At 40.0% G+C, this 26,471-nt stretch overlaps 2 protein-coding genes across 2 annotated transcripts in view; one reads left to right on the forward strand and one right to left on the reverse strand.

Annotated features, from left to right (window-relative positions):
• SHOC1 (shortage in chiasmata 1) overlaps nt 1–14,774 on the forward strand; it is a 53,888-nt gene extending 39,114 nt beyond the window's left edge. The window contains 13 exon segments of the mRNA XM_033001555.2: nt 106–178; nt 1,580–1,649; nt 2,851–3,035; nt 3,562–3,667; nt 5,423–5,534; nt 6,524–6,645; nt 7,620–7,713; nt 8,685–8,816; nt 10,166–10,315; nt 10,910–11,057; nt 11,304–11,366; nt 11,369–11,860; nt 13,596–14,774. Coding sequence (XP_032857446.2) covers nt 106–178; nt 1,580–1,649; nt 2,851–3,035; nt 3,562–3,667; nt 5,423–5,534; nt 6,524–6,645; nt 7,620–7,713; nt 8,685–8,816; nt 10,166–10,315; nt 10,910–11,057; nt 11,304–11,366; nt 11,369–11,860; nt 13,596–13,696 — 1,848 coding nt within the window. The 3' untranslated portion in view covers nt 13,697–14,774.
• Nucleotides 14,775–19,119: 4,345 nt separating this feature from the next.
• On the reverse strand, nt 19,120–25,969 carry GNG10 (G protein subunit gamma 10). Its single transcript, XM_042787930.1, has 3 exons — nt 25,782–25,969; nt 22,085–22,216; nt 19,120–19,866 (listed from the first exon to the last, which is right to left on the reverse strand). The coding sequence occupies exons 1-2, from the start codon at nt 25,860–25,862 to the stop codon at nt 22,091–22,093; spliced, it is 207 nt and encodes a 68-aa protein (XP_042643864.1). The 5' UTR covers nt 25,863–25,969; the 3' UTR covers nt 19,120–19,866; nt 22,085–22,090.
• Between the last annotated feature and the right edge of the window lie 502 nt (nt 25,970–26,471).

The following is a 26,471-nucleotide window of genomic DNA, read 5'->3' on the forward strand; positions in this document are numbered from 1 at the left end:
TAGTCAATCTTGTGCTTTCTGTGCAAAAGAGAAAAAAATATGTATGCAGGCTGAAAGAACTTTTTTTTTACAGTACTAGAGTTTCTTTTACTTGTCTTCTTCCAGATACTAATCATAACGAGGATGGACTCAGAGAGAGAAAAATCTGCCCTCATTTACACTTTGTCTAGAGTAGAAGGTAAATAATTAATTTTATGTGTATTTTTGAAAGAAAAGTGGCTGTTATTCTCTGTTTCACTGCATTCCTCTGTGTGCTTTTCACAGGTATTTCTCCCCTTTCTCCTTATCAGGAACCTCTCTGTATACCTTTCTCACTTTTCTGTTTCCTAACTCTTCCATCAGCCATTTTCTTTCTTGTAATTTTATTTTCCCTTGATTAAGAGTTCTGGTATGATGTTTTATTTTGCAAAAGAATGATAGTTCATCTGTCAAATCAAAGAACACCTAAGAGATGCGAGCAGCCCATCACCTAATAATAATTGCACCTGTTGTCTTGGTCAGATTTTCTCATTTAGCTGATCAGTGGTCACAAGTTTTCTTCCTTGCAAGCTTATTAAGAGCAGTCTTAACTAAGCTCCCTAGCATAAAAGCTTAAATAAGTAGTTAGGTACAGATCATGATTTCCCTTAGTCATCTGTTTCTGCTTTGTTTGCTAATTTGCTAAATATGTAAGCATAAGATGTAGCAAACTATTAAACCCAATGAAAAAAAGAATACTGTTTCCAATATCCCAGCCCCCCACTGATACAAGCAACACTTTCATCAATTCATCATTTTACTTGTGAATAACTTTTGTCAAAGCTTGTTCAATATCACTGAATCAGCTGGTGAAACAGGCATGTTTCAGAAAGAGTGTTATATGAGCCTGTATTTATGTTTAAAGCAAACCACTGATTTATGTCATATTGCTTTTTAAAACTCATAACTCTTTCTTGCATCAACCTTCTCAACAGTGTCATGTATTGTATTATTCTTTTGCCTTTAAAAATAAAGTTAAATTTCCTGTGCTCCTAAAAGAAAAAAGCCTGTCTTCTAGAATGTTTTGAAAGGGAGGAGGCATGTTCACAGTACTTTTACTGATAATAATATTTAATGAAAAGTATTTTGTTTCAAGATCTTAAGACTTGTTTGCAAACACAGGTCCATCCAACTATCTAAACTTTTGAAGAGTTGTTTGTGTTATACAAATATCCCTTTTTAGCTACATCTTCTAGTCATACTTGTAAAACTTGAAGTGTAAAGAAATTTAAATGATAAATGGGAAGAGATGCTTCCTTTTTTCACTAGCCTTTAATTTTACATTTTAAGGTAATCAGATTATGAGTTTGTGAGACAGGAAACTTATTCACATTACTTCTTCCTTGGGTTCAAAAATTGAAGCTTCAAAATCATTACACCCACCAGTGCAATACAAACTGAAATTGTGTAGGATTTCATCAAGACAGAAAATGTAATACATTGTTAATATATAAAATGTTAATATCCTGTTTTGTTCCACGTTTGTGGCTTACTGCTGTGCATTGATTCATAACTGCAGAGGTTCATTTGTTTGATTAAGGCTTTAATTCTTTTTATACAGGCTTAAAAGTTATGGATTTGAATTCTGAGAAAAAAGGAACCTTTTTAGGTTGTAAAGATATCATAAGCAGGTAATAAAATTCTTGATTTTCAACAACAAAGTCTATACTCAGGACTGGCATCAGTGAAACTTCTGTTACTTTTGTTCATTTCCATGGGACTTTTCAGTCTGGAGTAAAAATTTCAGAATATGGATCTACATCTCAATCTGGGATGGGAGAATTTTCTGTAGTAAAATGCTTAGTTGTGAGGCTCGGAGGGACTTTTACAAAACATGCAATCATATGTTTTAACTTTTTATTTAGTTTTGCAGCTTAAGGAAAACTTGTTTAGAAAAATGTGTAGAAAAACTTGTTTGTTTTGCATGTTTAGAAAAAGGTTTGGGTGGAAGGCCATAAGAGAATTAATGACAAACTAGGTGTCTTGGTTTGGGCTGAAATAGAGTGAATATTCCTTTTCAGGGCCTAGATGAGTGCTGTGTTTTGGATTTAGCTTTGGGTTTGGTATGGGAAAAATGCTGCTAGCACACTGATGTTTTCAGCTGCTACCGAGACTCCAAGGACTCTCTGACTCCCGATGTCCTGCCCCTGCGCAAGGGCACAGGGAGCAGGGAGGGAGCACGGCCACAGCACCTGACCCAAACTGGCCAGTGAAATATTCCATATCATGGAACACATGCTCACTACATGGAGGAGGGGTGGTTGGGAAGGGGCTCTCTCTCTCTCTCTCGCTTCCAGGATTGCGATTGTGGGATCTTGGTATCTCGGGGTCGCTGGCCGGGAACGGGCTGGGGATTGCTCAGCGGGTGGGGAGCAATTACGCTGTACATTGCCTGTTTCTGTATTTCTTTTTGTTTTCCCCCCTATGATCGTCATTGTTCTCATTTTATTGCCATTATTAAACTGTTCTTATCTCAGCCTGCGAGTCTCCCTTCACCCCTCTAATCCCCTCCCCCATTCCCAGGTGGGGAGGGGGAAGGGAGGGTGACCAGCTGTGGGGGTTGGTTGCCGACCAGGCCCAAACCACAGCACTAGGACACTGCAGGAGAATATGAATACTTCAAGTAGATAATTGGGAGGGTGAGAGGGTACAGCATTTAATTTTTAAGTCAATTTTTAAAGAATTTACGGTTTTAAATTCAGGAAAAGTAAATGCTTTTTTGTAAACAGACTTCAAACAGTTATAGTTCTTCAAATTTAAAAAGTGTTTATTTTGTTCCAAGGGTAATTCTACCAGAAGTTATTTTTATTAATATTTTGTTGGTTTTTTAAGTCTTAGTAGATATTCCTGTGTTATTGTACATAATCAGCAAATTGGAGCTGACTTCCCTTGGACACACTTCTCGTTAGTGATTGAATATGATTATTCTGAAAACTCTTGCTGGAAAAATCTGTGCAAAAATCTGAATGTTACCTACATGACTTTTAAAACCACCCTCCCGGAAACAATACAAATGGGTAAGTGGTCTCCAGAATTGTAATAAACAATTGGACTGTCATATGAAAAGAAAGCATTTTCTGTTCCTTAAACTACTAGATTTATGTGCCTGTGGAAGAAAAGGAATAATAAATTATGAAGGCTAAACCTAAGCAAACAGAGCTGTTTTTTTCTATACAGCAAGATAGGAAGGTGGGTTTTTTTAGGGTATGAGCTTAGTTTTGGCCAGGATGTAGTAGTAAATGTTGGTTGTTAAAAGACGTGTGCCAAGTTCACAGGTTGTTTACAGTTACTACAAGCTGTATCCACCCTTCCTCATCCCAAGGGAATATTGCTATAGATCTAAAGGAATAGAAATTAAAGCTTAATTTCAAAGAGATTCAGAACAGTTTAATTAAAAAAAAAAAAAAAAGCACATAATGGAAGCATTTTAATGAGGTTGAATAAAAGCTGCATTTTTAAAAGAGATGTCTAATTAAATACCTAAATGTATCTTTGTTTTTTGGCTTATGAAACTACTTATCTTACATATACAAAATGTTTCAGGCAATCACTGCAGTTCCTTTCTCCTGGAGGTACAGATTCCATATGTATTTCTGACAACTGAAGGTCTTCTTAATATGCCAGATATGCTACAGCTTTTAGAATCCAAGTGAGTGAAAATAACCTAATTAATCTTATTGATTATTTTCTGTTTTCCAAGACATGTATCTTGCCATACTATATCATGTAGTAACCATCTACATGGCAATCAGGTACATTACTGCAATTACATTATTACCATCTTAAAAGATGATAATTTTTCTGCAGTGGTTGATAGCTTAATTCTATAGATTCACACAGATGTCAATCAGAACGGAACAGGCTAATTTGTTTATTTTAATAATGAGCTGCAATTTTAATCAAAACAGCTTTTTAAATTGTCTACTTCTCCCTGAAAATCATAATGTTACCCCAAAACATTTTTTGGTTTAGTGCTTCTTGGTACTTAGAAAACTTTGTATTTAATTTTTGCTTTTGGATTTTTTTGTTTTTAACTACTGGAACTATGCAAAAAAACCCAACAAAACAGTAAAAAGTAAACCAATCTCATTTTCTGATGCATCACAGCTTTTGGGAGAGTCTAATTTAAAAAGAAAAACTATTTTGTTTGCAAAATTAGGATCTCACATTCACTTAATTTTGAATACTCCTTAACCTGTATGAAAATTTTCATGTTTGTGAATCAGTGCACATATGTATTATTTTCTTTGACATCATTTTCCTATATTTTGCTTTCACAAAAATAAATACCTGATAAAAGTACCTTTTATTATGGGGAGAAAAAAAAAAAAAGAAAGAAAGAAATAGTGGACAGATGCAACAGCATCTCTTAATCATAGTGCCAGAGACACATATTGTTAATTTCACCATGGTGCTGAAGAGATGTGCCAGTTTTGCTCCTTGCTGTATCCTTGAGTCAGCTGTGAAGCCATTTTTGAACTGTATAGGAAAAAAAAAAAAATATATATATATATATATGTTGCACATGTAAATTTTGAACATTTAATTTGACATGCACTGTTAAACTCTGAGTTATTCAAATTCTCTGTTCAGCCTGGCTACAAGATAGTCAGGAATGCTTTTTGGTACTTTCCCACTAGCTCCCTTTAGCACTGATGAAGTAACTAAATAGGCAAGCAAAGTGCTATATAGTTTCAGAAAAGCTTATAGTTCACTTTTTTGTTAATGTCTGAATACACTGTCTATACAAGTTTCTAGAAGACTTACTGCTAGCAGATTCAGTTTTAAGTCTCTTGTGTTTCCTAGGGATGAGGCCAAGTAGTGTGACGATTGTATCTTCTCAGCTTCCCCCCGCTTAGTCAGCCAAGGCTGCCCAAAAGCCCTAAGCATGTGTTGTTCATTTATTAGTCTTTGCTAACAGAGCTGGTAACAGGAGGCTGTGCTGCTGACTGTTCTTGCTCACTCAGAAACATTCAGAGTCACACCAATGGCAGCCAGAGGCTTTTCACTCAGTTTGCTTTCCCAGTGCTGCACAATTATGAAAGGAAGAAAAGAAATTCAATACACACTTAGTAGCTCAAAAGGAATATCTAAGTATATTTTCTTGATTGAGCTATCTTAGTTTCTTTTTTATATCTTTTTGTAAACTCAGAGGATGTGTATTAAGGTCATATTCAGTGTGATTAGCAACAAAATTGATTTAATCCAGTAATATTTCAGTAAATCACTGCTACATTGGTGTATATTCTTTGAATGTGTCTTAAAGTGAATTAAACATCTGAGAAAGATCAAGTTATGAAAAGACTGTGTAATTTAAAAAACTGTTGTATGTTACTCATTTCCTTTAAGAAAATCTTACTATCTGAATTAACTGAGATTTAATAAAATAATTTTATTTCTTCAGGTACAGCATTACCTTTGTTGAAAGAAGCAGTAGTTACTCCTTAAGGCTCTTTGGAAGCACAGAACGATATGTTGTATTGACAATAGATGAATGTACTGCTATCTTTTTGCAGGTACAAAACTAAACTAGTATGTCCAAATTCTGTTATGCATTGGGTCACTTCTAGGCCATATCTGCAGCCTTCTAACGTATCTTTTCTTCCTCATAATCATATTTAATTCATGCATTGTTTCACGACATAAATCATTTCCAAATTCATTAACTCAAAAATTTTGTCTGTGACAGTCTAGTTTAAAATGTTCTCATGTGTGTAACTACATTTCTTCACAGAAGGGTAACATTTGACCTGAGATTGGATTGTATTAAATACAGTTAAAGGATGCATACTTGAAATTAGAGTTGTATAAAGGAATATTGTAATAACCAAGTAAATGTATCTGTGGCAATATTCTTTTAACAGTGTGCATGCTAATTCCTCCCATTCCAGATAGTTATCTGAATTAGTCTAGAGAATAATTTGTCCTATTTTTAATAAAAAGTAATAGTTTAGACAATAACATACTACTTAAATTCTGGTATGCAGCAAGACAGATGACTTTACAGATAGAAGAACTGCTACTGAAAGACAGATCAAGAAAATAATTAATTAGTATTGCAAGCAAAACACAGATAGATATTCCTACATGCTACCACAAATGCTACTGAAATCAGTGATGTTGTATTTTATATATTCAGTGTAGGTATAATATGATTTGCATAGGTTAAGTAAGTACTCCGGAGTTTTATAACAGTATTTTGCATTTCAGAAGTTCTCAAAAATCTTAAGAACATCCTAAAAAGTTAGTAGTAGTGTTTCCTTTTTACAGGAGGGGAAAAGAAGCATGAAGCAGTAAATTGGCTTTTTAAAGGTCAAACAAAATAGAAGTTGGGAATACAACCTAGTTTTCCTGACTCCCACATGTGTCTTTAATACCTGCATTATTTAGCTGTTTTTATGTTTGATCTAAGTTCTGCATAATACAGCAATGCATATTAAGAGCTTGTGACAGCCATGGTAACATATTTATTTAGTTTTTACTTTTTATATTAATTCTATGGTAGAGTATGGAAGAATTAAATTATGAGAAATCCTGTGACAATGTAATATCAAAGCTGATGGCATTATCACTCCAATATACGTGCTGTTGGATTGTTTTCTATTCGAGAGAAAGGCTGAATTTAGAGTAAGTTATGAAATTCTTTTGTTGTCCTGGTATTTTTAAAACAAACTTATCACTAAAGGAAGTTACTTATTAGGACAATCTAACACTCTTTGTTCTTTGAATTTCTCTGTAGGAAGATATTTCTGTTAGAACAATATGAATATTGTAAAGCTTGTATTTCTGGTGTGCTTTGGACTTTTCACTTAGTTACAGTTTTGTCATGCCCCTACTGAAAAACTCAGTGGCATGATAGAAGTAACAATGATCACTGGAGACCCCCAAAAAAGTTAGCAAAGATGTTTTTTATGTGTTAGGATCTTTTTAGTCCTACACAGGAGATAAGGATATGGTTGTTACAAAATAACAGGATTTGAGGTAGGTAATGCTAACATGAGGTGTATTTCAAATCAACAGGTCCAGAAATTTCACAAAGCCAAGGATATTCCAGACAACTAGAATTACTCTTTATAACTGTTTGAAGTAAATTAACCGCTATAAATACATGTTTATGAATTACTGTCTTAGCATCAATGTGTATCATTTGCAACAGGGAGACATTCTTCCATTGTTCTTCCAGTCCATCATCAGTAATTCTTCTTTTGCTATAGAAGCACAGTTTTTGCCGATACAGTTCATATGCAGTTCTTTATTACCTATTATGACATTTTTTTATATGAGCAAGTGGTAAATTTTCCATGCATCACCTTTTGTCTCTGCATGATTTTTTGCCGGTGACTGACCTTGATCCAGTCCTTTTGCTCCCGGCCAGGCTTGCTTTGCTGTGGGCTGACTCCGTTTTCCTGCTCACAGTGCATACTTCAGCACTCAGTCACTCAATGTGTCCTAGTTGTCCTCTCACAGATATCGATGTTCAGACTGTACTGGTATTCTGAATTCCAGGAAATGAAACAGATTTATTAACACATGGAACAAACATTTTGGAATTATTACATGTGCATATTAAATAGTAATGGTCCAGTTGAACTCTTTTATAGGTACAGTCTCAGGGGAGATACTCTGCTTAACCTTGTCTTAATTTATGCCACTCTAATTGAACTTACACAGATGTCAGAAGACTTTGAAGTGAAGGTAATTTTTTTAGTAACAACCTTTGTGTTTTAATCTTCACTGTATTCTACATCAAAAACTTAAAATAGTTCAGAATTACTAAAATGAGAGAGGAGCTTAATTCAGTGGTGCTGAAGTCAGTGAAAAGACTGTCTTGACTGATACAAGTTGAATCAGATTCAAATAGCAGCTGAAGTGTTTTTATGACTAAGAGTCAAGAAATTAGATTGTAACTTAATTTTATAAATTATTAGAATGTATTAATCCTGTTTATGTCTTAATTTGAAGATTAATATTTTGTTACTAATGTAGTAGAATAAAAGAAATTGTAATTTTCTCTGCTGTTGGCTAGTTTGTTGGTTTTTTTATGTGGCAAGACAAAATTAACTTTTCATTATAAATCAGAGAATGCAGTATCTAGAATAATCAACATTTAAAAATGGAGCAAAAGTTTAATTCAGCTTACCAAGTTGATGTCTGTAACATTTGTTTTGCATGAAGTAACATCTTTTTTGACAATTTTTTACTTACTGGCATATTAAAATTTGTTTCAAATTTATCTAGTTAAGTGAAGGTTAAAGAGAGAACAAAGCTTTTTTCATTCCATATACTCATCAGTATAGTTTGTGTCGAAGTTACTTGCACCTGCAAAGTGTTACATGTCGTCTTAAACTGTATTAGGCATCTCAGAATTACCTGTATTATTAGGAACTCATACTATACCCATAAACTTGATCACATACAAAAAAGCTATAGGATAAAGTAATCTCACATACATGGGATTTACATAAACATGGAGTGTAATTTGTTGCCAGACTAGTGGTCAGAGGTTGGAGTTCCTCCACATGATAAGCATGTATCAGGTTTAATTACTCCACATTACCAACTGTTGTGTTCAGGGTCACCTTTAAGATTTCCCATTTAACTTCTATAGCAAATTAAGACATTCCTTAATATAAATTTTAACCAAAAGTATTATGTATCACTTTTAGGTAGTTCTTATGCCAGGGATTGAAGAAACAGTACTGATAATTCGTCAGATTGCTGACAACATTTTGATAGCATCTAATATCAGTCCTCATGAGTGGTTGGACAAATCCTGGCTTTCTGTCTTGTCATCTGAGGTTTGCTTATCTTTCCATTAAATTACACTGTTTTCTTCCTGTTTCTCAGACTCATGAAGTTCAAGGGGTTTTGTAGTTCTCTTAAAATATATTATTAAAATAAGCATTATTTTATAAATATATACACAACATATATATTTTGTATATATATGCATATATATATACACACACACATATATATATATATGTTTCCATCATCCTTGCCAGCACAACTAGGTGCAGCTTGGACTTTCTCTGTGCTCTCACAATTAACCAGTAGAGAAGTTTGTCGACACTAAGTTTAGTTCTACACACTAAATTTAAAAAACTATACAACTTGTAAAAGATAAACATACAACGGCTTACTTGTGCAGGAAGCCAAATTCATCAGTGCTGATCCATTACTGAAATCAGTGGTGTTGCTTACAGACTTGTTTTAATGCAAGATAGTAGAACTTCATTTAACTTCTCATGCAGTAGTTGATATTAGATATTTACAATAAATGCTGGAACAACTCCACCAATCACAGTCAAATATACGATGTTCTTTAACTTGTTTATTAATGTTTTCAAATTAAACATAAGGGTTTGTTCATTTTATTGGAAGCTTTTAACTCTTGTAAAGCTGAGATCCTTTTTGGCTTTTGCAAAATTCAGAAGTGTTTTAAAGAAGGTATTGGCATGGCCTTTCAAGTGTGGGATATTGGATTATATGTTTTCCAATTTAGAGATTAAGGATACTGGTAAAAATCTGAGAGGAGTCATTGATTATATTTTGTTTCTGTTGAATGAATTAGATCCTGGTATCTCTTGAGTGCAGAGCTTTGTGAAAGTCAGGAACTGGAAACTGACATTCTTAAAATGCTACAGCTCTCAACTTGCTGCCCTGTGTGTGACATTCAGACTCCCCTTGGCAACTCCTGCTATTGGCACCCATCTCATTGCTGTTTACAAATGTAACTTTTCTAAAACAAAACCAGCTTTGTCAGTTTATCTTAATTTAGTTAATTCTCTTCAAAATGGAGAATAAACGGTAAATCTGGTAATGCATTTTCAAATTAAGTTTACATGATTCACTAGTTTCATCCTTTAAAATAGAAACATCTTTAGATTGTCCTTGCTTTTTAACAAACTGTTATGCAAAACTTACTCTTTTGTAAAAATGATATGCTGCTATATCTGCAGTAAAAAAAAAAAAAAAACAAAACAAAACAATGAAGTTTTCATTGGGATATAAAGGTGCACTGTTTGAAAGCTCTGTTTCTATAATATCATATGACCTAATCATAAGGATGTCATTCTGTAGAAATAGAAAAAAGGAAGAAAAAGGTTGTCAGATATCAATCTAACAAAATATTTTCCATTTCCAGACAGAGAAATGCCTGCTTACTTTTCCATGTATCAACCCTCTGGTTGCCCAGTTTATGTTAAAGAAGGGATCTTCGCTGGACAGGTTGTTTCTTGCAAGCTTTGATCAACTTCAGGAACTTCTGCCAGAGGTTCCAAAAAAAGTTTTAAAGGTTGTCCAAAATTAATTTGTATATTAGATGAATCATTTTGCACTGTTGCAGTACAGTTTTTTTTTTAATCTGATGCTACATGAACATTTGCTGGTATCATTTAAAAAACAATTATATGCTTTAGCATATCATTCATATCTAAAATGTTGAGCCTGCTAATTCTCAGCAGATTTTGTCAAAAAATATCAACTTGTGCATGTTATTGTAATAACTGTGTCTGTGTAAATCCATGTTTATTGACTGAAAACCAGAAAAAGACCTCATCAGTTTAATTCCTCTATGATATGCCCAATCCACTGCAGACACTACTTTCTTCGGTCTGGTACTAATGAAAGACTATAAAGTATAATAAGGTATCGATTTTCCTGTGTTTCAAGACACAGGCTATTACTTACTCTATAAATTTAAGACTGGTGGCACACTGGCTGCTGTAAATGCCTCTCCTGTATTGGTAAGTCCTTTTTTTTCTTTCCAGTAAACAGAAAATTATACATCTTAGAATCCTCACAACTGGCTTAACTTTTCATACTTGTCAGTGTAGACATGTACTATAAATAGTCAAGTATCTTCTTTTTTTTTTTTTTTTGGTTTCAGCATTTTAGTGACGTGACATCTTCATATAGCCTAAATCCTGCTGCTCCACTAGAAGCAGCAGTGAAAGGTGCATCACCCTCAGAAAACTGGAATAACTTCAACACATTCTATCCAGATTATAAACAAAGTCACCAGTCTTTAGAAATGCTTGGTAAGGCACAAAACAGCACAGAAACAGGCAATAACTTGAATTACTAAGAAAATGCATCTCCTTTGAAACCAAGTGAAAATCTGAGTGCTTTAGAATATTTGTCTTCTAATTATGGAAAGGTCAGTTATTCTGAGGAGGCAGACTGCAGTCAAAATGCTCAATGGCATCCTGGTTTTCTGTAAAATGTAGAGAAATAAGCTAATTTTCCATTCTCCAAACAGAATGGTTCCAATTTTTCTCTATCAAGAACATCTCATATAAATTCTGAAGCCATAATTCCTCCATTGAATCATCATCACAGGTTTTTTTTGATCTTCCAGGCTGTAAGCAAAAGAAATCATGTTCTCCAGAAGAAATTGCAGGGAGGAGGCAGAACTTCTGTGCTGTGCCAAAGGACCGTGAAGATTTTGCTCATCTAGATGTTATGAATTCTCTTTGTATTCAAAAACAGCCTTTCAGGATGCACCATAGCTCTGATAATTCTTCCAAAAACTCTGAAAAAGAGGATTTCTTTGCAACTTTCAGTGACAATACAACTGAGGAGAGCTCTAAGAGTTTTCTCGAAGAATTTAGAGACACAACGTTTAAGAAGCCAGAAATCCTGACTGACCAGAACCCGTGGTATGACTCTTTATCCACAGGCCCATGTGATTCATTTTCATCTGATGGTTTTCGCTCTGATTTCTTTGTTGACCCAGATGAGCTTCAAAGTCTGAATTTTCACCAAATAGGTAGAGAATCTAAAGGAAAGAGAAAACAAGGTCCACCATTATTACAGATGAAATTAAAAAATAGAACAGGTATGTCCAAAGCAAGCCAAATTTGCTGAAATTATGTTTGTAACTTGACTGGAAACAGGAGTATCTGTAAGACTAGATTTTGTATTTTCTTCAAATAGTTGTTAAATCCAGTCCAACCTAGGAGTTGTATGTTTCTTTTACTAAAAAACTTACTTGCATATATATTTCTTCTGTGATAAAAGGTTCCTAAACATTTATTTTCTGTTTTGAGCATAAAGAATATTTAAAAAATAAATAGAATTAAGTTGCTGCCATTATTTTTCCTTGGTAAAATACTGAAAAGTGTAGTTCTCCAATATTGTAAGCTTCAACCTCTTCTCTCTTTGACAGTGCCTGAAATGCACATAATAAACACGCTGGAATTATTTTTAAAGTTATGGGAAATATTATTTTGTAACTATAGGTTTGGACATTGTTAATCTTTTGGTGATACAGCAAGGTCAGCACAGCATTTAAATGCTTTCACTAATTAGATCAGACTCAATCATGAAAACACAAGTAACTATTTGATATCATTATATTTCATGGTCTGCTTAATACAATTATGAAAGTAAAGACAGGAAAAGTTAATTAGATATGGTGAACTGCATTTAATTTTCAGCCTATGTAAATTAAAATGTTCATACGGAAACTCTGAACAGACCTGTTGCCTCTCCATTGCGATTAAAATTGAGACCTTGAGTGTTTCTGTGTAGTTAACAGTATTTCAGTAACCTGTAACTGGCACTGATAGTATAAAATTCTGAATACAGCAGTTTCAGTAGAGATCAGGGCAGAGTCTTCTGGTACCATATTTTACAGTATTCTGAAAACACTGTGATGTCTGTCTGATAAGCCTTCTGTAATACTCTCGCCTGGTAGGGCAGAGGTATACTTAAATCTGAATCAAACCAAAAAAGGAAAAGTCATTTTTGGTTTAGATTTTGGAAGAATAAGCTTATTTTACTTTATTATTCACTAGCCAGGGGAAAAACAAGTATACTAAATAGCTGTGCATGATAATGCAAAAACACACCTTAATATCATGAAGGCCTTCTAAAGTCCCAAATTTAAGAAATGTGAAACCCCAAGTTTAAGAAATGTGTACTGAGTCAAGTTTAAAAGGCACAGGGGGAACCCTCAGGGACTTCCTCAGGCTTTAGATCAAACTTTCATTAAACGACAAACAATTAATGCTAATAAGGGAAGCCAGTATTTCCACTGGAACAGATGAAATCCTTAGGTCAGTGCTAAAGTTTTCTGACAATACTTTTTGTAAAGACTAAACAGAATTTTCTTACAGTAAGAATTTTGAATAAGCAACTATTCAAATTTTAAAAATACTTGAATCTTAAGAATGTAGTAACTTTTTTAAACAACTTAGAAACATGAACATGTGTGGTTAAAAGAATTAACTTCCACAATTATGGAATAGTAACGCATATAATACTAATGAAATAGAAATAAGCATTAAAATAAATATTGTGGTTAAGCATAGGGCAGGTTGATGTACTTATTTTGTATAAGGTCCTGATTATTATTACAGAACAATATACGTAAAACTGATCAGTAGTAGTAAGTAGTAGTTAATATTAATCTGGACATGTTTAATTTATGGCAGTTGATAATTTTCATACAGAGCATACTGGTTAAAGCTGAAGTGTGTTACTGCTTCTGAGAAACACATACTTAAGTCTGCATATGTGTTGTATTTGTAGTTTATCATACACATATTTTATTTCCACTTCTTTTCCAGATTCAGGATTTGCAGAAGTACTAGAGTTCAAAAAGAGGAGATTGACATATGAAAAAGTCCCTGGAAGAAGTGATGGACAAACACGTCTTAAATTCTTTTGAGTGGAATGGGAATTTGCACACTACACATACCTTTTAGTATTTTAAAACTATTTGAAGGGAAATAGATTAAATTCATTTTTTTGTTAATTTTTAGAGAGAAAGTTGAGTTTGGGAAACCTTACTAATACTGGATTCTTTTGTATGTTTTAAAATTTTACTAAACAAACTAGTTCCTTGAACCTGGAGAATTACTGCTTTTCTGTTTGTTCTCATGGGTGATACAAAGGTATTTTATTACTCTTTAGGAAAAAAAAAATATTAATTCAAAAAACAGACACTGAAGTTCATGGAATCTTCAAGGCATCTATGAATGAGCATGCAGCTTTACAAACTGCAGGTGGACTAGGTCTGCCTGAATCTCAAGGCTGCTCATAAAGTCTTAGAGCTTTCTTGTACTTACAGCTGTGACCCTTTGTATTTGTCCTTTGGGCTCAGTTCCACTTCTTTCCTTCTGACAGCTGCTTTAGCAACCACGGGATGTGTTCCTGACCTGCCTTTAATCATAATGAATCTGCAGAAACAACCTATTTATTTTATGGACAGCACAGGAAAGTTCTGTTGAAATTTAGGATTCTAATAGATTTATTTCAGAGAACTAAGTTGTGACCCTAACTGTCTCCATGATCTGGTGGAGGCCATGTGTTGGCATACACATTTTTCAGCCTGCTACAGTGCATCAGCGAACAGGGAGATGAGAGTCATCTGGGAGGCAGTGCCAGGTATTGTAAGCTACAGCTGGAAGCAATAAGAGATTAAAAAAAAAAAAAAAAAAAAAAAAAAAAAAAAAGGCATCTCAGTTGCAAGCTACACAAGAGGGAGAGGATAGAATAGTGCCTGAACCCTCACTTTCCATCAAAAGATTTGGCAACAAAACTCAAAATATGTGTGGGAGCAATGGTAGACAGCAGACATTCTGCTGCAGGAACACATACATGGTTTGCATGCCTGCCAGCTCCAGAAAGTCATTGCCTGCTCAGTGGCCTTCAGCTGACATGATTCAGTTTTCAAACTCACAGATCTTTTTAAGTTTGATGCAATAACAGAAAGGGGAAAAAATAAAGAAAAAACAATCCACCAAGTTTACAGTTTATGCTTGCAGTAAAATACTTTCTTGACATTAAGTCTTCATTAAGCGTATATTCACCATTTGAATAAATAAAACCAGCACTTAAAGGGAGAAGCTTTGGTCTCTCAGAGAAAATGGAGTGCTAATTTTTAGCTGAGAATTCCCAAAAGCTATTATGACAACACTAATAGCAATTTGAGTTCACAGTAATATCCCCAAATTATTTGTACCCAAATGGTTTGCAAGACTTTAGAAAACACCTTTCAAGTGTAACATAAAAAGACTTCAAATAAAATTGCAAATAATCCAACATTTCCCTATTTTGCCCAGAATGAGAGAAAGACTTAAATCAAAATTGCAGTTTGCTTACTGAAGAGGGTCCCCATACGGAGAGTGGCCCGAGTAACGACAATCACCGCGATGCGGCTCCATGTCGTCCCCCTCTACTGCCCGAATCACTTGGTTATATCCTTTGCACAGCAAGCACCCGCTGTTCACGCGCCCCACACCCCTGGATTATTGGTCATAAGCAACTTATCACGCACCCAAAGGGAAACTGTGATAGGCAAGCATCTTGCGGTTTGCTGCATACTTGTGCTTAGCTTGGCCAGATACATAGCTGGGAAAATTCCTCATTAACAGAGACAGTTCCTCACGACACAGCCCTTCAAGGTCATCCTCATAACAGCTGTTGTTAGCAGTCTGATCTCAGGCCTGGATTGTCCAAACCCTGCAACAAAATATCATGGCCATTCTCTGTCAGAAATTCTACTACAGCTTACCCTTAGTGGCCCATTTTTGTGGTCACTTGACCTATTTTCCATCCCTTTGCATCATGGATTTGACTCTGTTTTTCACAACCGTCTCCCAAATTGCCAGGGCTAGGAATATGATCTTTTAAGAGTGCAGCTCTACAAAGTCTCAGTCATGGATGACCACAGTGGAAAAAATTATAGCTGCCACTGCCAAGCAATGTATTTATGTCCTACTTTCCACAGGCAAAGGCTGGCACCAGAACTTTCACACAAACAGTTATGGAAGACTAGCTCAGACAATCTATAGATCACTTTGAAAACAAAGGCATGTTGTCTACATTAAATAAGTAATGAAAATTCAAGTGCTGTCTGCATTAATTTTCCATTAGGTAGAAATAACGGCAGTGTATAGCTAATTACTGGCAATATAATGGAAAATAAGGAAAAGGGCTTCAATGACCACTTGTTTTTTACTGTATTTGTTTATGTCCTTCAATCTCTCACAAAGATGTACACATTGACAATTTTGTCACATGTGATATTCTCCCCCTTCCTCCCATCTGTTTAACATGGAGGAAAATTACTATTGTACTGTAGAGATGCCCTTTTTTTTTTTTTTTTTTTTTTTTTTTTTTTTTTTTTTACCCTAAATCATCTATAACAGAAAAATTAGGAAGCAACTAATTCTCAGACAGGAAGATGCAGTACAGAAACTTATCGCCAACCCTCCATCGGCGGGCAGGGACACTCAGTCCTTGGGTCAGATCTGTAGACCGCTTAGTGACCAGGCAGGTGGCCCCTGTCGATGTAGACAGGCCGTGCTGGTGGGCTGTGAGAGGTGACGGTGAGAAACGGGAGGCTTGTGGCTCATGCGAGGCACTTAGCGTGCAGGCGTGTGCACCCGCTTGATTTGCTTTGCTGCGGGCGTCCTGTGGGACCGGCTGCCATGAGGCTGGTGTGAAGGCCCCTGTGCTGTGTGTGGAGAGTCGAGACCTTGGGTGGTCTTTGGTAAAGGAAGCTGAGAGGGCACTGCCCACCCCACTGCAGAGCACACCGGTTAGAGCAGGGGCGGCACAATGCGATGCTCGTCCCTAAGCCGTCCCGGTGTTCAGTTCAGCAAAGCAGTGCAAACCCAGGGGCACCCGCGGCTGGAGATGAGACACTGTCCCGTTCACTGGACAGGTAAGAGGCACGCCGTTCTGCTGCCTGCAGAAGCAGACGCCGTGCCTTGGAGGGCAGAGGTGGCACTGCTGTCATCCCTCTCCCGGCTTGTACCCAGCAGCTCAGCCGCCACGCTGCCCTGAGAGCAAAGGCACGCGGCAAGCACACTCTTCTGAAGAGACTGGAGCCCGTGTCTTCCTCCCGTCAGCCTGCAGAGTAACCACCGGTGCCGGGTTTGTGTGCCGGGGTTTTGGTGGCAGGGGAGGGGGCTACAGCGGTGGCCCCTGTCAGAAGCTTCTCGAAGCTCCCCTGGCTCCAAGTCAGACCCGCCTCTGTGCAGGGCTGAGCCAGTTAGCGATGGTGGCTGTGCCTCTGTGATAACATATTTAAGAAGGGGAACCTGGGGGGAAGAATGGGGGGTTGTGAGGAGGACATCTATGCAAATTCCAAAGTCAGTGGAAGAAAGGAGGAGGAAGGGGGGCAGCCGTGCCGGAAAAAAGACCCACCCCATATCCCATGGTGAGACATCAGGGCTGCCCCCCCGCCACCCATGGAGGTGGAGCAGAGACTCACCTGCAGCCCCTGGAGGAGCCCATGCCAGAGCAGGGCAGCTGGGCCTGAAGAAGGCCAGGACTCAGGGGAGAAGCAGCCCCCGCTGTTGTAGTTTGGTACTGTGAGGACTGCAACACGCAGGGGTGACCCACGCCAGAGCAGCATGGGAATGGCTGCGGCCTGTGGCGAGGACTCACACCCCAGAGAGTTCGTGGAGGACTGTCTCCCATGAGAGGGGGAGCACATGAAGCAGGGGAGGATGCAAGGAGTGCTCCCGCTGAGGAGGAAGAGCAGCAAGACTGACCATAATGCCCAATCCCTGCTCCCTGAGCCACTGCCAGGGGAGGAAGTAGAGAAATCAGGAACAAAACTGAGCCTGGAGAAAAAGGGAGGGGTGAGGGGAGGTATTTTTAAGATGCGGTCATGCTTCTGACTGTCCCACTCTGTTAAGTAGTGTTGTTGTTGCTAGTGTCTGTATTAAAGCGATGTTCTTTTTTCCTTCCCCTAACAAATCTGCCTTTTGCCCCTGATTATAAAGAGTGAGCCACCCCTACCCCTCCTTACCTCGATTCCCAAGCCTTTTGCTTTATTTTCTCCTTCCCATTCCTGAGGAAGAAGGGGTGATTGAGTGGCTGCCTTGTGCTCAGTTGCTCTCTGGGCTCAAACCACCTCACTCGTAGGTACTCCAGGGTGGAGCACTCCCAATCCACCTCACACCCACTGCACTGGTCTTTCTATCTGCTGCCAGTGCAAGACATGCAGGTCGCCAGGACCTGCAGCACGCTCACAGTGCTGCTCCTCCAACAGATGTTGACCGTGGTGCCCCAGCTGAAAGACACCACGTGGAGCTGGGCAGGGCAGCCAAGAGACACCAGCAGTTGACTGGCTGGCTAGCTGTGGCTGCTCTCTCCTGCACACTCTAATTTGGCAGCTCCTTATGCCAGCTCAGCAGTCACTGCAGAACCCAAGCTCCAAGCGAGCGTATGCAGCAGGGGGGCCTGGGGAGAGAAACAGAATGGGGGGGGGGGGGGGGGGCGGGGCTTTATTGGGGGAGGTAAAAGAAATACGAAGGGCTTGCCTGGGAGGGAAGGGCCAGCAGCCAGATGCTGGCTGTTCAAAGGCATCTGATGCATACTTTCATCCCTCTCCCTCCTCCTTGATTTGAGCACTTTGACCTCAACCTGAGACTCCGATCACCTCTGTGCAAGTAAGAATAGCCATGCTTCCTCTAGACTTCCACACTGTGTGCATGTGTTGAGTACTAAAACTGCCATATTCACATAGCCTACAATGAAAGGAAGCCAGAGCAAACAAAAGCTCTTAAGGAAGGATGTTCTCTTAAGTATTGTGCGTCTGAATACATATTGGCAGTATTATTACTCTCCTTTCAGTGTCTTCCTGCAGGACAGCAAGCATGAAAATCTTTTGATAAAGACTGAACTGCCTGGAGGACACTCACTGCCCCATTTCAGTTAGCATTAATGAAAATTACTCAGATTGCAAAGTTCTTCCTTACAGTTTAAAAATGTGTGAGCCTGGTAACATTGTTACTGTTTACCACAAAAATGGTAAATAGCTATAAATAGGGTTTTTCTATCAATAAGACATTTTCTAAAAATCCAACAGCAACCTTCTCTTCCCAAAAAGCCAAATCGCTTGAGGCCTCCCCTCCTACTGCAAAATCAGAGAATTTTCTTCATTACAAGATCTGGTCTTTGTTACAACTAAACAATGAGTTCAAAGCCAGTAGGGAAAGGAATTTTATTTTGAAATTTCTAAAAGATTAATACAAACAATAGAAAGTAGACAAAATTAAAAACCTATTAAAAAAGTTAGTTGTCCTTGTAAAAGTGCTCTATAAAAAAACTGAAGGCAAATGACCAAGCACATTTTAGTAAATTTTGTGTATTGCAAACCTTGACAATTATGCATGCAACTACCTTCAGGTGTTCATGGATTTTTAGTGTCTGTTTGGTCACATTTTAAACATGTCAAGGAAATTCCACCATAGCAGTACCTTTACAAATACAAATTCGGAGAAGTATTACAGATCAGAATTTTTGTAACAAACTTTCCTTAGGAATCAAGCCTGTGCTATACATTGTGTCCAGCAGTTTCTAATACATGTCATGAATGGACTTAGATGAACTTCAAAAAAACTGTGGTTGATTCCAGGTCTTGTTAATGGAACCAAAATTCCCCCCAAGAACATTACTTCAGTACTTACAACAGTTAGCTTTATACTTTAACGATTCACTTTTCAGATGTTTTTTGAAAAATACAGAGTTTTTGCTATCATTGAGGTGTAACAGTTTACCAGAATTTACCAGTAGGTAGCCTCTTAAAAATTTATGTATTTTTCTTTTCTAAAATGTAAACTTCTCAAGTAATATTTGTATAGTTACCATAGTGTAGTAACAATGGTGACAATTATAAAAGGAATAAGAGTTACATTAAAAAACCCTAAGAACATTAGCAAAAGATAGTGAAATACAGATGCACAAGAACAAACAGATAAATATCTAGGACATTGTTTTAGCCACACAAAAGTCAGAACACAGAGAGAGACTTTTCTTGTGAAAGAAAGGCAGCTGTTATTCATGTCATGCTTGAAGGCAACTCTCCGAAGACCTTCCCTGTAAAAGGAAAAAAAGGTTTAATAAATGTTGTCTTCCAGAGCTGATGCATTTCTCTTACAAATTATAACACAAAAACTCATTTGCACTGAGAAAAAATAAATAAATGCTTTCCTTTGTTGGATGTTGGCATCCCTGAATATTATAAAATTTTTTAATTGGCTTTTCAACTTTGTTCTCATTTTTTATGCTCCTAAGTTAACTAGATAAACTAGATAATTGATCTATCAGCAAAAGATGACTAAATGACATCTTGGGCTGAGCTATGCATTTCTAAAAGTATCCTAAATTAACCATCAAGCTAATTTGAGATAATATTTTGTACCCTGTCTGGATGATGCAATCAAACTTGAATCCTAGAAAAACACATATACACAAACATAAAAAAAGAAAATGTAGAAAGGTTGCTTCAATAACAGAAGAACACATGCAACAGTCACTATCAATTTTATCTTATTTGCAGGAAAAACTAAGGGTGTGTGTCCCCCCCAAGTTTTTTCAGAAAAGCATCTCATGCTCATTTGCTTCCTCCCATCACATTCAATCCTGTTTTGTCAAACCTATGTAGCAACAACCAAAACCATGCTACTGATGGGGCACAAGTACAACTGCAAGCTTAGGAACCCTGGGAGTGGGAAGGGGAAGATTTTACAAGCACTGTATGTTCTAAATTCTGCCCTGAAAGAAAACATTCATTTTCACTTTGATAGCACTGTCAAAGAAATAACAGAATACAATGCTTCTTCCTCTCTCTGTATTTTTTTCAGCTCTTTAGCAGGAGCTATTCTATTTTTTCTTTTAAAGAAGAGTAACCCCTTCTCAATATCCTACTTCCACATCTGTTTGTCACGCAGAAGATATAAGGTTTTCCAACAAAAGTAATGGTGTGATCCTGCCCAAGACTACTAGCACACATGGCCTGTCTTCCTCCTGATGCAGTCACTGGTACCTGTGTGACAGATGGGAGAGAGAAGAGTGGGAATCATGGAACTGGATTGCAAAGATGTGCAAACGGGTCACCCACCCACCCTGCAGCTGTGATGAAGGTACGAGCAATGCAGAGCGCTAAGGCAGGCAGAGCTTAGGGAGTATCTCACCCTTTAGACCTGTGCTAAAGTAAGTTACGAAGGATGTGATCATAGACTGCCTCAGCTCCTCTCTGCTTCCACTGCTCTTCTACCAACAGTAACAACAGACAGAGCCCAAGGACAGACACAGCCAAATGCACTGCGGTATGGTGTTGAAGACAAAATGTATTTTAGCAAGGTTATTGCTTAAGCTGTGAGCTAGTCATCACAACATATGCAACTGCCACAGCTTTGTCTTACTTCTTCAGGCTGGGTACGTGACTGGTTCTTTTGTCTGGCTGTGTCAAATACAGCTGTGTGTCACAGATAGTTTTTATTTTTTTTGAATGCTGCTAATGGCCCTGGAGTTGCTCAAACACAAAAAACTAACTCAAATAAAACAACCCTATAAAGAGCTGTAGGAAGAAGACATGCTTCAACTGTCACACCTAAAAGAAACAGAAAACAAACTGTCGAGCCAGCAGGTGTTGGAGAATGGCTCAGAGACAAGGGTCCTGAGCCCACCGAGCAATTGTATGATCAGAGCCTGCTCTAGCTGCTGATGCTGGGCCTCACTAGGGTTTGCCTGCAGCTGCTCGCAGCTGCTGATACAGGAGGAATGTCAAGGACGCTTCAGCCCTGTGTACCGTGGTGTGTCGAAAACAGGCTAAGGGGAATTAGGAATAGTGGTCTGAGAAACCTAGTGTTATGATAACGGTGGTCTGAGAAACATTGTGTTACGGTACTGTCGTGTATTGAAAACAAGTCAACAGGAATCAGAAATAGTAGCATGAGAAACTTAGTGTTATGAGAAGCTTGGGCTGTAAGCTAACTGCAAGTAGGTGGACCGTGTGAATACGACCTTTAGAGCTTAAGCCAATCAGCTAGTGACTAGTAGGCATAATAATTATCATTGTCTGTATAAATATATGTACCCTGGACCAATAAAGACACAAGTTGATTGATGCTCTGTCACCCACACTGAACTCGTCTCGGCATGTCGTTCGTCCGCGGCTCCGCAAGCAGGGAAGTGATGAACGCTTTGCTACCAAGAGCCCAACATTCAAACAACTATCAACATCTGTCCTTGTCCTTTCTAGGGCTTGAATTTCAAATCAGAGTTGTTGTCGTGGTATCTGTGACTTTATTACCTGATTTCAGAGTAGAGCACAGGATCGGGGTTCTCGAAAAGGATTGCTCCCTGCAGGAACCCCAACAAGCAAGGCATCTTTGCAGGCATTTTGCATACAGTACTGCTGGAGTTCTGCAGCTGCCTGAGAGACCTGTGTAAAGGAAAAAGAAAAACAAACTCAGAGAGGAAACTAATTCATTCACGAGCTTCTATTAGGCATTTCCTCTTGAAGAAGAATTATCAAACAGCTGGAGAGCAGCCAAGTCAGCTCTTGTATTCTAAATCACCAAGTAAATCAGCACAGACACACATTTACAAAGCTCCAATGAAACACACATGAAATACTATGCCAGTGATGAGCCAGAGGAGTCTAGAGGTCTGAGGTGCAAGTGCAATGGAATCTGTCCTCATTAAAACGCACAGGGCCATGACCATAGTATTTTCCAATCTACTGCACTGCTTTCAGGTTTATATTTGAACTCCTATAGCCTCAGATAATTTATAAAAAGGATTTTCATTTCCAAACTGTTAGGTAACACAGAGCATAACAAGCAATGAAAGCAAAAAGATGAGAATGAAAAGCTTTATAAACTCAAATTACCACCTTTCCCTGGCAATGAAGTGAGAACTTGGAGTCCACACTCTGGACGCCAAAAAGGACTGTCCAGAGCTGCAGAACAAGCCCAGGAACCCAAAGGCAAGGTGCCTCCAGCACTGAACTCCTCTGGTCTCCCTGAGGACACCCAGTCAGTCATGTGCCTGTATTTTTTAAAGAAAACGTAGAGGAATTCCCTATTTCTCAGACATGCATTGGTAGCAGCTGCAGGGAACTGTCAAAATTCCTGCTGTCTGCTGCATTTTTTATAAAAGGAAACACTGAGCATATTGATGGGAATACAAGTTCCCCTCTGACCTCACCTCTGCCTTCATTACAAACCTCCTGAAATACTGATTTTTGTTCCTACACAACTTTGCGGTGCTGCCAGCAGAGATACGAGACAATGGGCAGAAGAACCATCCACACTTCCCAGTCCCCTGACTGAAGGGGCCACCCACGAGCCCCCAGTGGGATTTTGGTTCTGGGCTGTCCCACCCCACAGCATCTGGAAGCACACGGGAAACCCATCCTCACACGCACTTTCATCTGCTATTTCACTGCTGTCCTCTTCACCGCCTCCCAACTCTCCTCTGGGGTGCTCATCCTGGTAGCTGCCAAAAATTAAGTGGCAGCTGTCAGCACTTCAGGGAGTTGTTAAGAGAAGCATTTTTCCACAGTCTCCCAGGTTCTATGGGGAAAAGCATCCGCAGCAAGGATCCCTGCTAGTCAGTGGGCTTTGTCACTCCTCCTTTTCTTGAAGAGAACCTCTTTCTGGAGGCTGCAAAGGTCTCCCAGCCTGCCCAGCCCCTTGGACCCCCGGCAGCCTCAACCACAGTGGTGACCCCTTGCTGGTACCCGACTATGCACCCCACGGCTATCAGGCGCAGGGGACGCTTGCCAATACTGATCAGGGCAAGGCTGCGCTCTGTGGGGATTTTCCTGGGAAAACGAGCAGAGGGTCATTCAGGGCACAGCTTGCCCTACGAGCACAGCACAGTTAGCAACTCCTCGCTGCATCTCCTTGCACTTTCCCACCAAACTCTGCAACACGTACTGAGCTACGTACATACTGCTGCTCCCGGGAAGATACAAACCTGATTTTTGGCATCTGTGTGAGAATTACCCATACAGTAGCAGACTGTTGTTCTAGGACAGCTCTTGTAGCCCTACCTATGCCCCTAAAACATTCTTCACTCCTCCAGCCCACACAGAAAGTACAAGAGTTTCTGCCATATTTCATCACAGGACAAACACGCTCCCTGCAGCAGACTCCTGCGTGCAAGACATGTGTGGGTACTTCTTTCCTACTTGGTTTCCTCTTTCTGAAAATACTGTTCCTGTTTGCTTTTTTAGCTGGCAGGGTAAACAAAACCGCCACTGGAACTTTGTAGTATGGGATGTATTTTTAAAAATCCTTTAATATCCAGCTTCCGTCTGAAAACACACTGTCTATTCAAAGTAGCCAAAACAATGTTTTCTCCTCAGTGTTTGTTAAAATGGATCCAAGCGTTTTTTCACCAGCTGAATATACTCCTGTTTTTACACTGCATATCAAGAAACCCAGATAACACTTTTTATAAGACACATTTTTTAATCATGCATCATTTCACTTGTGAAAAAGACATGAAAGGGTTCCTAGAACAGCAGATATGGAAAGAGACTGCTGTGCACTATGCTGCAAGAAAGATGAGACTGAGGTCTCATCAAGGCCAAGCCTCCCCTGGAGTACAAGCAAACCTGTAATAAACACGCAGCCTTGAGAAGTCCAGCTCCAGAACACATTATCTCCACAAAATAACCCCCAGTAAACCAGAAACTAGCATTTTTATATCCCCTTCCTACCCCCTAAAAAAAGCAAGGATGGGGTACGTGCCTCAAAATGAGCAGGAACAGAGATGCAGGCTATTGCTGGTAGTATAAAGCAACAGAAATGTTCGGTCAATCATTTCTGTGTTAGACAACATCCCTCTTGTTACAAGAGCCTACATTTCTACTCTGCATCGTGCCACTTTTCACAGATTCCCATGTCGCTGCAGTGATAAACTATAGTCACTTTTAGTGAATCAAACATCTGCTGATGCATTATTTGCTAATACCATTTAGTAACATTAACGAATTGATCAGGATGATGTCCAAAAGCCATAGTGGTTTCACCTTGCATTGGACACTTCAAATTTTCATCAGCCCGTGACAGGAATAGTGAGGAAAGGTATTCTAAATTATTTTAAAATAAATTAGCTAAGTTCCTGTCATCGGTATTGGGCTGTCATCAGACAGAGGAAGCTGGTGTTTTGTGACTGGCCAAAGGAAAAACGGCGAATGCACGGAGGTGATGATGAGAGAAGAGGAAAGTGCAGGATACAAATTAATTTGACCTTCATCACTCCACAGCCTACGCTGGATTTTGCGTGCAGCTGGAAAGAGTCTTTTCTGCAAAGCACTTGCGGACACCCCCGCCCCGCTGCTGGGGCCGAAGAGCTGTCTCGGGCGGGTCTGCACGGGTGAATTCGGATTGCCCGGGCGAAAAGAAAAAGAACCAGACCCAAACCTCGGGAGCTGGCAGCTGACTCGACCGCCTGGCTCGCTTGTCTTTGTCTGGAAACGTGCAAGCGGGAGAAGGTTCGTGCGAGCGTAGCCGGCCGCCGGCCTTCCCCCGGCGCTGCGGCTGGCCGGGAGCGCACCGCCCCCCCGCACACCCCTCCGGCGCGGGGGGCGGCCGGCTGGCTCCGCGGGGAGCACCCGCTCCCGGCTACCGCGCTTGCTCCTGCAGAATTAATGAGGCGCTGCTGTATTATTTATCACAGCTCCTTCCGCCCGGCAACGCCGCGTACTCCGCCGCGCCCGCGGAGCCGGCTCGGACACGCCCGCCACCCCCCCCACTCCCCCCACCCCAGGGCACACTCCCCCCCCCCCCCCCGCCCCTTCCCGCCTCCCACCCCAGGGCACACTCCCCCCCTCACCCCCCCCACCCCAGGGCACACTCCCCCCCTCACCCCCCCCACCCCAGGGCACACTCCCCCCCCCCATCCCCCCCCGGCCCCAGGGCACACTGCCCCCCCCCCTCGCCCCCCTGCTCCCGACTCGCAGGGGCAGCTCGGCACCCCGCGCCCCGGCTCACCTTGATCCTCTCCACGGCCGCCTCCAGCTTCAGCTGCTCCACCAGCCGCTGCATGGTGCTCAGGCTGCCGCCCGACGCCATCCGGGGCCGCGGGCGCGGAGCGAGGGCGCGGAGCGGGAGAAGGAGCGGCGGAGCCCGGCGGAGCTCCCCGGGGCGCGGCGCGGTTTGGCGGCGGGGAGGGGAGATGGGGAAGGGAGGGGCCCGCTCCGCCCTCAGCCCCCCCCCCCCCCCCCGCCGGCACCGCCCCGTTCGGGGGCTGCCGCCGCTCCCGGGAAACAAAACCGTCTTGGTTAAAATATGACAGGAAGGAAAACAAGAAGAAGGGGATAAAAGGCGAAAAAAAAGGAGAAAACAAGAAGAAGGCGGGGGGCAGCAAGAAGAAGGGGGGGGGGGAGAAGAAAAACGGGAGAAAACAAGAAAAACAAGAAGAGGGGAAAGGAGGGGGGGAAGAAGAAAAAGGAGAGAAAACAATAAGGGGGGAAAGGAGGGGGGGGAAGAAGAAAAAGGAGAGAAAACAAGAAGGGGGGAAAGGAGGGGGGGGACAAGAAGAAGGGGAGAAAACAAGAAGTGGGGGAAAGCAAGAAGAAGGGAAAGAAGAAGGGGAGAAAGAGGGAGGTGGGGAACAAGAAGAAGGCTGGGGAAGCAAGAAGAGGGAAACAAGAAGAGGGGAGAAAAGTGGAGGAGTGCAAG

The sequence above is a fragment of the Tyto alba genome, unplaced genomic scaffold (genome assembly GCF_018691265.1).
Source record: "Tyto alba isolate M040663 unplaced genomic scaffold, T.alba_DEE_v4.0 Super-Scaffold_13, whole genome shotgun sequence".
Classification (NCBI taxonomy): domain Eukaryota; kingdom Metazoa; phylum Chordata; class Aves; order Strigiformes; family Tytonidae; genus Tyto; species Tyto alba.